At 36.1% G+C, this 14,856-nt stretch overlaps 1 protein-coding gene across 1 annotated transcript in view; it reads right to left on the reverse strand.

Annotated features, from left to right (window-relative positions):
• Window positions 1–14,856, reverse strand: part of LOC128019948 (amine oxidase [flavin-containing]-like) — a 30,532-nt gene that overhangs the window by 1,797 nt on the left and 13,879 nt on the right. Inside the window, exons 4-13 of the mRNA XM_052606372.1 lie at window positions 7,969–8,073; window positions 4,174–4,265; window positions 3,944–4,085; window positions 2,850–2,999; window positions 1,477–1,636; window positions 847–943; window positions 685–738; window positions 537–594; window positions 350–447; window positions 153–264 (exon numbers count right to left, since the gene is read on the reverse strand). Of these exons, the coding sequence (XP_052462332.1) occupies window positions 153–264; window positions 350–447; window positions 537–594; window positions 685–738; window positions 847–943; window positions 1,477–1,636; window positions 2,850–2,999; window positions 3,944–4,085; window positions 4,174–4,265; window positions 7,969–8,073 (1,068 nt within the window). The remainder of the gene's footprint in view (window positions 1–152; window positions 265–349; window positions 448–536; window positions 595–684; window positions 739–846; window positions 944–1,476; window positions 1,637–2,849; window positions 3,000–3,943; window positions 4,086–4,173; window positions 4,266–7,968; window positions 8,074–14,856) is intronic.

A 14,856-nucleotide genomic window follows, 5' to 3' on the forward strand; every position in this document is an offset into this window, starting at 1 on the left:
GGTGGCAAGGAAGTGTATGTGTTAGTTTAGAAGAGCTTCCTGTAAATACATTACTATTTAAATGTCTTGGTTCAGTAAGATTTAAAAAAAATTAATATTTAATGCAATTATTAATTTAATTTAATATACATTACTATTGGCTAAGAACGCACTTCTCTACTTGCTCTCTCTCCAGCTTGCACGGCCCCCTCCATGTAACCGCTCCACTCTGTGGCTGTTTCAGTTCCTGCAAAGTACAGCATGCCCACTGGCTCCCTCAACACCCTGAAACAGAGAGAAACGGTCACTTCTCATGTCAATGCATGCTGTAGTTTACCATCAGTAGACTAGCATGATGCAGTGCACTAACCTGCCATACTGTGTCATGACACCCGGGGGGAAGCAGGCAGTGTAGCAGCCACCAGAGTACTCCTCCTCACACCAGTTTTTCTCCTCGTAGTGCACAGGCTAAAGAAGATATAGCCATAAAAATGAAGCATGAAAAGTTATAAAGAAATGATAAGACTAAAGGATGGCTTCTGGTCACATAGACTCACATGTAATGCTTCTTCTGTGCCCAGCACGCGAGCATAAATCTCACAGATCCTTCTCTTTCTGAAATGGTTTACACAATTCTGGTAAGAAAAAGCCTTACAGCACAGTCATAGTGGCATTTGACCAATATGAAAACAAAGAAATATCTACCTCTCCTCTTTCGTCAGGCCTGCTAATTTTCTGGATTTCCGTGCCAGGATGAAACTGTAAAGAGAAGGAGCCAGCTTACTGTCCTGTAACCTCAAACGTCTCATTTATTTTGTTTTGTAGTTCATGTTCATCCTACGATGGTAAGCTCATCGCTTCATTTACCCCATTATAGCAGGCACAGACCCATCAGGCTTAGTGTCGTCAAGAGTGAGACTAATAGGTGCTTCTTCCTCTTCGATCACCATGCTGCCACAGTATCCTGAAAAAAATTAAGCAGCACAGGTTAGCACAAAGACTGTGTAACCAGTGTTATTGTACTATTAATACTAAATATTTAGATTTAGCTTTTATTTTTAAATGCTCAGTTTTGGTTTTAATTTAGCTTAGATTTTAATCATTTTTTTAAGCCTGGTAATACCAAGCACTGCTACACAGAAGTACAGAAGCGAACTGAAATTGAGCAGATGTACGAAGTCTGATGTAGTCAGGCTAGTCATTTTTATTAGTTTTTAAAATGTTTTGATTTATTTTAGCTTTAGTTTTAGTAATTTTAGCACATCAAACTATTTTATTTTAGTTGGTTGCCTATGCAACATTCCTCATTTTTTAAGTTTGTTTTTCCAAATATTTCTATTTAATTTCAGCTTCATTTCAAATAACAAAACTGATTTTTAATCATTACAGTTAACAATAACAACACTGCATGCAGCCAATGCATCTTCAGTCCCAAGAAGTGTTTGTAACTGGCTTTCATGTGATTTGTGTAATAGTAAGTGGACAAGAAGTACAGACCCTTCTTCCTCCAGAAGTCCTCTTTGTAGTACACCATGCATTTGATGACTGAGCCCATGGGGACCCTATGAATGAGCTGGTTCCTCAGAGGGGGCAGTTCAGGGTTGAAATGGATCTTCAAGTTCAGCCCTGGTGGTATGGCAAGTATAACATATTTGGCCTACAAGAACAGAGAAAAATAAAAATGTTTGAATACATCTTTTCAGATAGTTAAGTGTTAAAAGGACTTTGTCCATTAACAACACATATAAAGCTCTTGTAAGAGATATTTTGGGAATGCCGCACATTGAAAGGGTTCTTCTATCTGATGGATTTTGCTGAAATCACACATGTCTCTGTTACCTTGTATATAACAACAAGAGTTTTACATTTCATTAATGGATTTACAGTACAGTACAAAACCTCTCAGAAATGTGGAACTCATAATTGCACACAACAATTTTGCTGAAAATGCAACTTTGCCATCACAGGAATAAATTTAATGTTCAAATAAATTACTACATGCAGCCTTGATCAGCATAAGAGATCTAATTAAATAAATAATAATAAAACATTTACAGACCCCAAATTTTTGAACAGTAGTGTACAAATGTAAGGACATATTGTTCAATATAGTGGTTCCAGTCGCCCCCACTGTTCCTCCCTTGAGGGTTAAGCAGCTCTACAGCATCCTTTAATAAGCTTTCAGCACAGGAAAGAGGATGTGACCAGGACAGAGGGATGAAGAGCGGCTTACTGACAACAATCCACCACGCTTAGACACATACATGCTGATACATACTTCAAAGTGCTAAATTTTTCCTTCAAATTAGCCGATTTAGCATGAAATGTAAAATACTGCTTACTCAGTGGTTACTAAACTCAAAAGCTAGCACACTACTATATGTAACACACAAACAGTCTTGAGTCGCTATAGCCAGAAAAACATTCTATGAGTCAAAATGATCGATTTTTCTTTTATGCCAAAAATCATTAGGATATTAAATAAACTTCAAGTTCCATGAAGATATTTTGTTAATTTCCTACTGTAAATATATCAAAACTTAATTTTTGATTAGTAATATTGATACAACTTCAAAGGTAATTTCCTCAGTATTCAGATTTTTTTTTTTTTGCACCCTCAGATTTCAGATTTTCATATAGTTGTATTTCGGCCAAATATTGTCCTATGCTAACAAACCATACATCAATGGAAAGCTTATTTATGAGTTTACTCATGACTTGTTTTGTGGTAAAGGGTCACATATTACCATTTATGCTGAATTTTCAGCAGCCATTACTCCAGTCTTCAGTGTCACATGATCATTCTAATTTGCTGATTTGGTGCTCAAGAAATAATATAATATAATATATGCTGTATATATAATTCTCACCTTGTATATCTCCTCATTAACTGTCCTGACCTCCACGAGGTCTCCAGTCTGGTCAATGCTGTAGACAGCTCTGTCCAGCTTCACACGGTCACCCAGCTCTCTCGCCATCGCCTCACTGATTTGATTGGCACCTCCGGCAAACTTGCGCTCCTGTCATATGAGGCATAGATCTTGTATGTAATAAATATGATCAGTTTAATAGTCACATACATAAACATCCACATTTCAACAAGGACTGAAAATCTTTAATCCACCAATAGGTGTCTCTGTCTCTCAAAGACAGAATTATGATAGCGTTGTATAATTCTGCCCACCATGCGCATACCTTATCAGACAAGTTCAGAATATAAAACTGGTTAAAGAACAGAAACAGGCAGATCATAACTGTTTACTGACAATGTCATTCCATAGTGAGTAAAAGATAAAAGAAGTGACATTTTAGCAAACAAACTGTTATTTGCTTTATTTGTGTTCTATCAGAGGACACATTTGCTAGAAGGCTCCTGAGATAAATATGACCCAGATACAGTGGCCACTATTTTGGTACGTTACATAAACAGTTCATTGTCACAGGAATGAATGGGTATGACACAAGGTTGTCTCTTTGAATATTTGTTTTAAGTGTTTTTTTTTACTCTATGAAATCCTCTTTCTTTACTCATAACAGCAAAACATTTCTCTTTCTTCCGCAGAAAGTAATTTTTTTTTTGCCTTGCAACAAAACCCGTTGTGAGAGCTGTGGTTAACTTAATTGGGGGTACAGACTGAACAGTGACAATGACTATTGGACTTGGCAGGAACATTGGATTGAACATCTACAGCTTGATTATATCACTATTTCTAACCCCCCATCTCTCACTCCCTCAGCCTGCCTTTCTCTCGTTCTCCCACAGATGTTAATTATACTGTAAACACAAGTGCTGGTGCGGTGAGAAAGCCAAAGAGATGTGCACAAGCATGCTGTGAAAACGTGGTCGTGGAGTTCAAATGTTTGGTATATAATTAATTCTGCTCTTCGTCAGAGAAATAACCAACCAAGATAAAGTATACTAACAGGCAAACAGTTTCTATGAGCTAAACTGTTAAAGACTTACCTGGCCTCCATTCGTGGTAGAGAAGATTCTCATGGTGCCTCCACACTGCTTGATGTACCAAAGGAACCACAGAGCAGACACCTCGTGGGGCTCAGAGGTCACGTTCACATTGACGAACAGAGTGGCAAAGCGGCGAGCGGCCCTGCAAGCAACCCGAGGGCAAACGGGTTTTGCCTTTAAAAGCCATTAGCCACAATCTTGTATGATTTTAAATGGTCCCTTCTCTGTACCTGGTCCAGCAAATCTGGTCAAAGAGTTGATGCATGGTCATCTTGTCCCACTCTTCAGCATGAGGGGCCCTCCATGGAGCTTCTTTAGGAATCTAAAGTGCATTTATAATTATAACCAGGACTTGACATTTGATTTTGCTCATCGCAGGTAACATTGTGACTCCCAGTTTGGTTGGTTGAATAATTGTAGCATTTTTAAAAGGCATCTGAAATAAGCCATATTGCAGTGTGACACTACATCTCCCATGAGTATTACATACACACTAGTGATGCACGGGTAGGGGTTTTTACTGCAGGTTATGAGGCGGCCTATTATAATTCAGTTATCAAACTGCCCAGCTATTTCACTTCAGCACCGCATTTCACACACACACACACACACACACACACACACACACACACGTGCAAATGAGGATTAGCGCATGTAGCCGGTGAAGTCTCTATTCACAAACAGACGTACATCGTCTGCAGATATAAGGAATTTCCTTACACTTTAACAAGTAATCTGAATGGGCTATATATATGCAATATTTTAAACGAGTCCTGACTAACTGAATTTAATGCCACATTTGTGTTAGAATGCATCTCATTCTTGTTTCTGTGGCGGTGCGTCGGTCTCATCATGAGGTGCGTGGTCCGGAGCGCTGTATGACTAATGCAGCAGTTCAATTCAATTTTACTCCAAACATATGAACTTACCGGTTTTAAATACTTTATATTTAACGTGTTCGTTTATGCCCAATATTATTGTTAAACTGTTGGACTTCAAATGAAATCTTCTTTTGATTTTCACCGTTGACTTTGCATAACATTTAGACTGGTAACTTCCGTGCGCAGATGCGTCAGATTTGTCACAGGACACGTGATATGACAGTTGCGTCCGACTATATATGAACTAGCTGTTTTAAATACAGTATTTTTATATTTAACGTTAGTTTATTAGTATGTTTGAAAGTATATTTTTACGATTAATGGTGATTCCATAGGCTCTCTCTCGCACACCTGGGCAGTTTAAAACAGCAAATAGTTATGCTATGACAAGTACAAAGAATCTCCCTCGCTCCACCCATGCACGATAATATCGTGTATCGTCGATCTGATCTGATTAGAAAAATGACAATATCGCCCAGCCCTACAACATATATGGATTTTTTGTTTTGTTTTGTTTTTGATGACCCGCCCGGACCCACCCCGCTCATAATAGACTAAGAATAATAGACTTCGATCTGTTGAATTATTTTTTTTTAAATAATGCACACCCGAGGTGGTCCATTAATAAAGACAGGCTCTTGATTCATTCTTGAATGAATCAGCCGTCTGAACGAATCGGTTGACTCAATGACTCACTCATCACTTGGTGACACTTACTGGTGGTTTACTTATTTAAAATTAGCTTATCTTTGCATTTTTTCTACTACATTTCATATGTGTATGTTTTAAAATATGCCACTTCACCTGCTTCTGTTTCTTCTGCAGGGGAAAGATCAGTTTTGATAATACTGATTATATTTAAATGGACAGCCCTATAGTGTCTTAATATAATATGTGAAATTATTAATAAAAATGTAAGAATTTCATATAAAAGATGAAGCATGCATTAGATAAGGTTAGGGGAAAAAACTTTTAAATATGCAAAAAAAAGAAAGAATTAAAAAAAGGTCAATGTTTGTACATAAAATTTATTTTTAATTTTGTATGCAGTAACCTTAGTCATATAAAAATGTAATTTCCCAACAACTAAATTGTGGCCAGTGAAAATGCTGAATGGCTAGTCATTTTGGTAAACCAAAATAAGTTGGTGGGGGTGCTTGACACATGTCAAACATTAGAAAGGGGTGGACACTGCAAAAAGTTTGCAAACTATAGGACTATTGAATATCACCCATTAACTTCCATCATAAAGCTTATAAGAACCAGGGCATTTTTTAAAACAACTCTGATTGTATTTATAAACCTAGGGTGGGAGTCCATTATGGGGTAATTTTCATTTTTGGGTGAAGTATCCCTTTAATAATAATAATTTTAAAAAAATTATTGGAGAAGGCGTGTTCATATTAACATATTTTTCATTGTTACTGAGAAGACAATTTTTTTAACAATTAATGAAATACAAAACTAAATGTAGTATTTGTTATTTATAAAATACTGCTGACCAAGTGCATAATTGTTTGAACAACCAGCCAGAATTAGCTCTAAATTACTTGTAAGCTGTATGCATTTTATTCACTAGAACAGACTCATTAGAATCATTTGTTTGTAAATCTGACTACACTGGTTGCATTTTATGCATTCAATTTCCTAAAAAGAGCTCGTTAATTATAGTTATTTAAAAAAAAGATTAATTTAAATGAAATCATCAAATTACATAAATATTAGGGCTGGGCAAGTTAACGCGTTTTTATCACGTTAACGTTAACGTACTTTTTATTTTGAAAGTCCGTTGCTCACTGCATTTCAATACACATACACAATACACATGTTTATCAGTAGGCTACTGGCTGCTTGGGATGAGCTACAGCGCAAAACAGAAAATCATGTCCAGAGTCGAAGTCCATCTGGTTGGAATGTCTTGTATAAGCGACTCCTTCTTTTGTCTAAGTTCAATTTGTTTTGTTCTAATTCTGCAGCACTCGCTGCACTGTGCATAAAATGGCCCACAACCTTTCTGCATTTGGCCAGGACGTTGTCAAACGCGCTGTTGTGCAGAGATACTATGACAGAATGCTGGAGACTGTGCGTGACGCAGGGGACGTGTTCAAAAGGCAGATGTCTCGCAGTAGCAATCATATTTCTTGCACTATCTGTGCTAATTGTGCTGACTTTATTTGAAATGTCCCACTGCTGTGCAACATGAATAAAATGTTTAGCACACGTTTCAGCAAAATGTCTCTCAATACAAATCTACTTATTTTTTTTATTTTTATTATGTGTTTTATGTTCTGTTGTACTGCGGAGTTTCTGTTATGAAAATGTGAATGACCTTGTGTGTCTTAGCAACTGGCTAGGTGCAGATGAGTAAGTAAATGTAAAGTTGGAAGAATGGATAAATTAAGTTAACCTGCATCACTGAAATAATTTTATTTTTTTATTTTATTTTTTGGACTGAGATTCTCAGTCTCTTAAAGGAGATTGATGTTGTAGCTTGTAAGGGGCAAGTTAAAATGTAATGATTGAGGTTCTGGACATTTTTTTTTTTTTTTTTTTTACAAACTTAACAAAACTTTTACGTTTTATTTAATAAAAAATTAATGTTTTAATGTTTTATTTATACGTTAATGTTATATTTAATTTGATTGCATTAATGTTTAAGTTAAGATTTACAAGAAATGTTAACTGCTACTTACTTTTAACTGCTGTAAAAAAAGCACTTTATTTGTTTAAAGTTTTGACAAACAACTTTTGATTTCATTATTGAATTTTGCGCATGCTGCGATTAATCGTGATTAATCGCAGAAAATCATGCGATTAATCGCGATTAAAATATTTAATCGTTGCCCAGCACTAATAAATATACATAAATATACTAAAAAGAACTTGAAAGTCATTTGTTCGGGAAATCGGACTATACTTGTAACTCTGTGCGTGTTTGATTCACTAAAATGAATCGACTCTCATTCGGGAATCAGATTATACGTGTTGCACTGTTTGTGTTTTATAAGTGTCTGTTTTGTGAGGTAGATTCAGCAGCAGTGTTGTGGAGACATTCAAGTATTGCAGTCTCATGTTTGCAGGAGAACAGTTCATGGACCTTAAAACATAAATACAAATGGAATTGGTTCTGAATAAAAAACTTACCTCCATCCCCATCTTGTCCATCGTCCTCCAGAGGTTGTTGTAGTCCAGGTATGCAAGAGGGTTCCACACTGGAGGAAAAGGCCCTTTGAATGCATATGATTTGCCCTTGGACACAAAAAAACAGTGTCTATAAGAAACCTACCTTAGCACCAAATAATGAAAATTGGGATTATTATTTTGTCATTGTTGACGTAATGTCTTTATCATATCAAAATGTTTTTTGTTGCCTAAAATATACATAACTGCATTTCACCTGGCTTGGAATCAAATCAGTTAATGAAGGGGACCCTGTTCACTGTCACGATCATTAGTTGGAGTGCCCATAAACTCCAATAGAGGGCACTCCACTCAGGACTTGGCCATTTGGGTTTCCATCCCCTTTTTCAAACTCCATTTCCCATCCTGCCTCATTCCTGGGACTGACTGCACACACACACCTGCATCTAATTATACACACAGACCTGCAGCTGATACACACACACACACACAATCACTCTCAGTCTTTGCAAAGTCTTGTTTAGCCCCATCTAGCATTTCCAAGCGTTTTTTTGTGTTTGTTCCTCCTGTGTCTGGTTTTGGATTGTGTATATCGCCTTTGATTCTCTGCCGCCTGCCCCGACCTCTGCTTGTGACTGTTATTGATTCTGGATATCCCTGACGCCGTTCCTGATTACTGCTTGTCCAACCATTCTTATAATAAAGTTCTGCATATGGATCCGAACATGTGTCTTACTCCCTGTAACATTCACAGCCTTTAAAGTTTGAGTTAATACAACCAGAAGATCAGAAACAACTCGACCTTATCAAATCAAAGTACGATTTTATGATTTTCACATAAAAATGTGACAATCTTATTCATTAAGAGGAGGAGAAAGATAAATATGCTCATTTAGAGAGTTGGAGTGGAATCTACAATAATGATAAAGCATCTATAAATAGACATTAATGATAATGTTAATTCAGCAAAAAGAAATAAAAAAAAATTATAATCACATTTATAATCTCTAGATTAACAGTTAAAAACATGCTAAATAAATGAATCTCTGAATCAGGCAACATAGTCAAAACTCCTGACAAAGTCAAAGAGCTGTCACCTAGAAAGATTATCACATACCACTGGGTTTGATGTCCAGCATCCAATTCCGAGCGATTTGTCATGTCATAGTAATTTGTGCATTTTCAGCATACCGTTTTGGAAAACCCTGTCATTTTATTGCTCGCAGAAAACATCTGAGGGGAACCAGAGTGGTTTTTGGGTAGAACTAGAATGCACTTAGTAAGACAGATAAATTATTGAACACCTCAAATATCAAAGCACCGCAAAACACTTGTCAGCACTACAAGGACATCATGCTGATACTTTTTTGAGCGGGCACTATGGCAGTTCTGGCTTGCCTAGTGCCCTAAACAAGACAAAACATGACCAAAATCAAAGAAAAAGAAATCATAACTTCATAAACATAAGTTTTCATTTAGCATTCCAGGGTTAAAAAATAGCCTATTATATAAATTAAAAAATTCAACTGAACTTAACTAAACTATTAGACCCATGCCTTATACGTTTACATTTATCGATTTGCAGACACTTTTATCCAAAGCACATTTCATTGCATTTAAGCAGGGCTCACAAAATTTCAAAATAATTGGTAGCCTTTCGGACAGGCACTCTTCAGATTTTGGAAGGCTGACACAAATTTAGGAATTAAAATGTCAATCAAAAGCATTTTTTTAAAAACACATATAAACAAAATTCAAGGAAGAAAATGTATTTTCACTATTTACAGGGTATCTGTAGAATAAAAAATAAATAAATGTAAGGATTTTTAATGACCCAATTTAGGAGCTAAACAATTAAAAATACTACCATATAAGCAGGGTCGGAAAAGAATGTAACATATTACACAGTAAAAGGACATAATTTGCAGTTCAGATACAGGTTTTCACGGAACAAAAATTATAAAGATCACATTTCAGCATTAAACCATTTTTAAGAAACATAAATTATTTTACTAATTTAAAGCATAAATATATATCTTACTGTCTTAATTGTTTTGAGACTTTTAGAAGGCACATTGACTTCTTCCACATTTATAACTGTGTGTTTGCTGCATAAAAACATGGGTCGATTTTCATGCTGATCTAAACAAAAACAGCAGAAGGACTTACTGAAAATGCAAATGAATTCTCTATCACTAGGTCAGGCTTTTAAAACGGCAGAAATATAGCTGCTTTATCAAGCATTACAGGTAAGATGAAATGAAAATGCCATGGGAACTTTTCTGAAGACAGTCAGTTCCTTTCAGAGGCACATTTTTATAAAAACACCCATTTCGCATTTTGAACCCTGTACCTGTGCTGTTAGCCCGTCGGGCACCTCAGTGATGCATTTTTGTTGCGTGACAGGAAGATAAAATTGCCCGGGACATCAGGCCAGCATTTGCAAGCTCTGTTTAAAGTTTACATTTATAGAGTTCATGCATTCCCTAGCAATCAAACCCATGAATCCATGAACCCATGACCTCTGACATATATATTTTTTACATTTAAAATACATGGTTCATGGTTCCTTACTATTATTTAGCAGTCTTACTGCCTTTGAAGTGACTTAGCCATTTTCTTCATTTCTAAGCCAACTAACACTACAAGAAAACATGTTCATCAAATAAGGGACCATGAAATTTCCATATCACTGGCGAGCCTGCCTGACCAATGCAGGAGAGGACACTAGATCGCTCATCCTCCAGCAACAGGTCTGTTCCCATGGCGACAGAATTGAGGTGGGGAGATGGAGTGCATCTCTTATGATATCCTTTCAGCCAAAGCAAACCCTAAGTCTCTCTACTATCACTAACCTCATAATGCCGCCCACCAGCCGGTTACAAGCAATGAAACGAGACCACATCCTGTCCGACAGCAATTGTATCATCCTCCAGAGTAATATTCTGTTCGCCTGTGTGTTACAGTGTTGACTTTTTACAGAATGAAAATATTGAAATGTTTAAAATGCAAACCATGAGTTTAAGCATTGCAACACTAAATGTACAGTATTAAAAATGCATATTTACTTTGATTTGCTTCAACTTAAGTCAGTGCTAAATGAATGCAAAATTAATCTAAATATAAATAAGCATGAGCAATTAAATATCCAATATCAGCCGATATAAATTGAATATATTCACAGCGATGCCTTAGAAGAACCATTTTTGGTTCCACAAATAACCATTTAGTCAAATGTTATTTAAGAACCATGTCTTTCTGACCTTGTTATAATCTGAAGAACCTTCTTTCGCCACAAAGAACCTTTTATGAAACTTAAAAGGTTCTTCAGATGTTAAAGGTTCTTTATGGAACCATTTAGACACAAAGGTTCTTCTATGGCATTGTGAAGCACCTTTATTTTTAAGAGTCTAGCAGAGCTGTACATACAATATACTGTCTACTGTCTTTTTGTCTATTGTGTATTGTTTTAACATGTTTTATTTTTACTCACTAATTTTTATTTTGTTTTTTGTAGTTTGTTACTCGTCAACCTGTCTGAGCATTGGAAGCCTCTGTCACCAAGACAAATTCCTTGCACACTTGGCAATAAAGCTACTTTTAAATTTGGGAAAACCAACTTTTAAGCATTAATAGTAAAGGTATACGCATATTACATATCATCATAATTGATTGCAATAGAAACAATAATAATGTAATTCCAAGTAATTCCACAACATTAATATACAATAAGTACGTAGATGTGGTTTATTAGTATTGCTCAGAATTTTGCCACTAATGTAAATGCACAGTTCTGCAAACACTGTCTAATAAGCTGTATTAATTTTTGACAACACTGCCTTTGCACAACTGTATACTGATACTAAAGCTGCCTGAAAGTGCAGTTGCATGTGAATCCTCATGGACCAAGGCAGAGAAAAGCAGATTTAACTGGATAAATGAGGGGCTGAAAAAAACTACCTAAAAATGGACATAAAAAATCTGCAAAAGCAGAAGGTCATCTGCTGTTTACGTCAATAACAGAACAGGTAAATAGAGATTAATTTATTAATTCCTCAAAGACAATGGAAAATTGTGTTAGTGAGCTATAACAACTTAAGCGCAGTCACATTTCACAAAATTTCAAAAGCAAAAATATTTTTTGTCAAATGTCAATAATGTATCAATGTAAAAAGCATAGCTCCCACAAACTCACTTTCAAATCAAGCAGCTTTCCATCGCTCAACACACTGACTAACCTGAAAACTTTGCTAAACTATTCACACTGACACCAAATTACAGATCGCATGGATTCCTATTAACACCCACCGCACAATTTTAGCTGGACAATGTACTCTGGCTTTATTAATTAGTGGGTTGATCACCAGTAAAAATTCTCTCTGCTGTGACATTTGCATAGCTCAACATTAACAACATGAAGACTGCAGTGATCTGGTTATGAGAAGGAAACGCCCCTGATCCCAAAGACAGAGCCAGACATCATGGTTTGAGAAAACGAGAGAGAGAGAGAGACAGAGAGTAAGCGAGTGTGTCCCCTCAATCCTTATAGCGATTGTCTTTTGATGAGGAGTGCTGCCATGGTTACCCACAGGGATGCTCCGATCAGGAGATAATGGCACGAGGAGAGAGGGGACGGCTCCTTCAGAACATAAACTAACACAAACACACACATCATTAATCATTCTTTTTAAATCACAACACGTACCAAAAAGAAGCCTATAGCAAGACAGACCAGAACAGCATTGGTTGAAATGAAGAAACCAAATGAAAACATCATGTAGCGCAGCTCTGAGCCTCTTCTTTGTTTTCAAGTAGCATCTTTGAGCTTCTGAACAGCATCTCTCTTACAGATGTCTGAATCCATGCTGATGCATTCTTCAACAAATAAAGCCTTGAGATCAATCAGATATGCCTACAAGAGTTCATGGTCTCTTCCTGGCGTCTACCTCTTTCTGCATTAGTGACTTTGGGTTTATTCTGACAAAGCCTGTTAAAAAACAGCTGGCTTGACATTGACCTTGACAATGATTGTGCTGTCAAACTGCACAAACCAAGGAATGGGAACCAAGGATTGTGACTTGTAATGCAGGGGTTGTATTTTTATAGAAATGTTTATTGTATTGTTTATTAAAACAATAAAGGGGATTGATGAATAATTGATGATAATTCACCCTTTATCATCTTCTGTGGAAGACAGAAGGTGATTTCCTCAAACATACACTACTAAATGTTGGGGTCAATAAGATTTTGTATTTCATTTTTTAGAAGAAATTCACTTTTTATTCAGCAAGGATGCATTAAACTGATCTCAAATTTAGACTCACTACATTTAATTGACCACTGAAACAACTAGCTATCATATGACTTGAATTATGGAATAAAGTGCAGGAGACATCTGGACCACTTTCATGATATTTTATGTTTTTGTTGTTTTTCAAAGCTTAAAAATGCCAATTATTGTAACTGCATAGAAAAGAACAGCCTGCACATTCTGCAAAAATGTCTCCTTTTGTGTTCAACAGACAAAAAAAAAAGTCAAATGTTTAGATCCACAGATTTCATTTTTTTAACAAGATTATACAAGATTATACAACTTTCACATTCCTGATTTCTAATATTGAGCGATTAGCCATTGTAACGATATTGAGACCGAAAGCAAAGTTAAAAGTTTCAGATCTTATAAATCTTATAAATATTCAGTATTAACCAAATATTTACACTTATAATGTATAGATGTGATGGTATTGTGTTACACAGTTAACTATTCTGCTGGGGAAAGCAAAGTATTTTGGGAAACATGCCAAAGGGTCTTTTCCACAGCAGCTGAAATCCAGTTCCCTCCTGACATAATCTACAATGAACACTCCAATGGATCTCCACCATGACCTTTCCCTCTGTGTACACTAGGGCTGAAACGATTCCTCGAGTTACTCGATTACAAAAATTCCTCGAGGCAAAAACTCTGCCTCGAAGCCTCGTTAAATTCCTATGACGCGCACTATACGCGCGGCGCAGGGATTTGATTGTGTCACAGGGACCGTTTATTCACACGGACCTTTTGAATTTAGTTGGCGCGATGGCGGAGAATAGATCTATAAATAAACGGCAGAAATTGTCTAAAGTGTGGGATCATTACACACTTAATAAAGAAGAGAACAAGGTGCAGTGTCTCTACTGCAAAATAGAGCTGGCATACCACAACAGCACATCTTCCATGATTCAGCATCTGAACAGAAGACATCCACTCTATGCTGTTTCACCAAGCATCGCTGAAACAAGGTAAGTTAACATAGTCTAAGCCTATTGATGTTCGCTGATTTTAATCCCATACTGCATTTGTAGCGATGTCGTGATGCGGTTTGACTAGATATGATGTTTAACTTTGATGACGTTTTAAAGTAGTAAACGTAACTATCACGTTCAATTGCAAGAGAGTATAGCCTAAAAAAAGAACCCCTTCACACACACACAAACACACGCACGCACGCACACGTACATTTTGATGTTTGTTTTGAGATTACAGCTTATTATTTATAATTGTTTATAATTGTTTTATTTACATAATTTTTTTTATACATTTTATACATTGTGTACCTGTTTGGCTTGATATTTTATATTCATTTTTTGTTCTCAGGTTAACTAAACTAAATTTGCAGAAGGTGCAATCATTTTTTTGTAATGTTGTGTATTAAGAAGACAAAAAACTAAGTTTATATTCATATTAGTTTTACAATACATGTTATACATGTTACAGTAAGTTCACTTAACTGTACATTGTTCTATAATTGTTGGCAATGCCAACTTGGCACTTAACTTTTGGAGCCAAACTTTTGGACTTGGAAATAAATACCTCTGTTGAGAAATAAAAGCCAAATGCTTGTTCATTTTACA

Source organism: Carassius gibelio, chromosome A9 (assembly GCF_023724105.1).
Source record: "Carassius gibelio isolate Cgi1373 ecotype wild population from Czech Republic chromosome A9, carGib1.2-hapl.c, whole genome shotgun sequence".
NCBI classification, from domain to species: Eukaryota; Metazoa; Chordata; class Actinopteri; order Cypriniformes; family Cyprinidae; genus Carassius; species Carassius gibelio.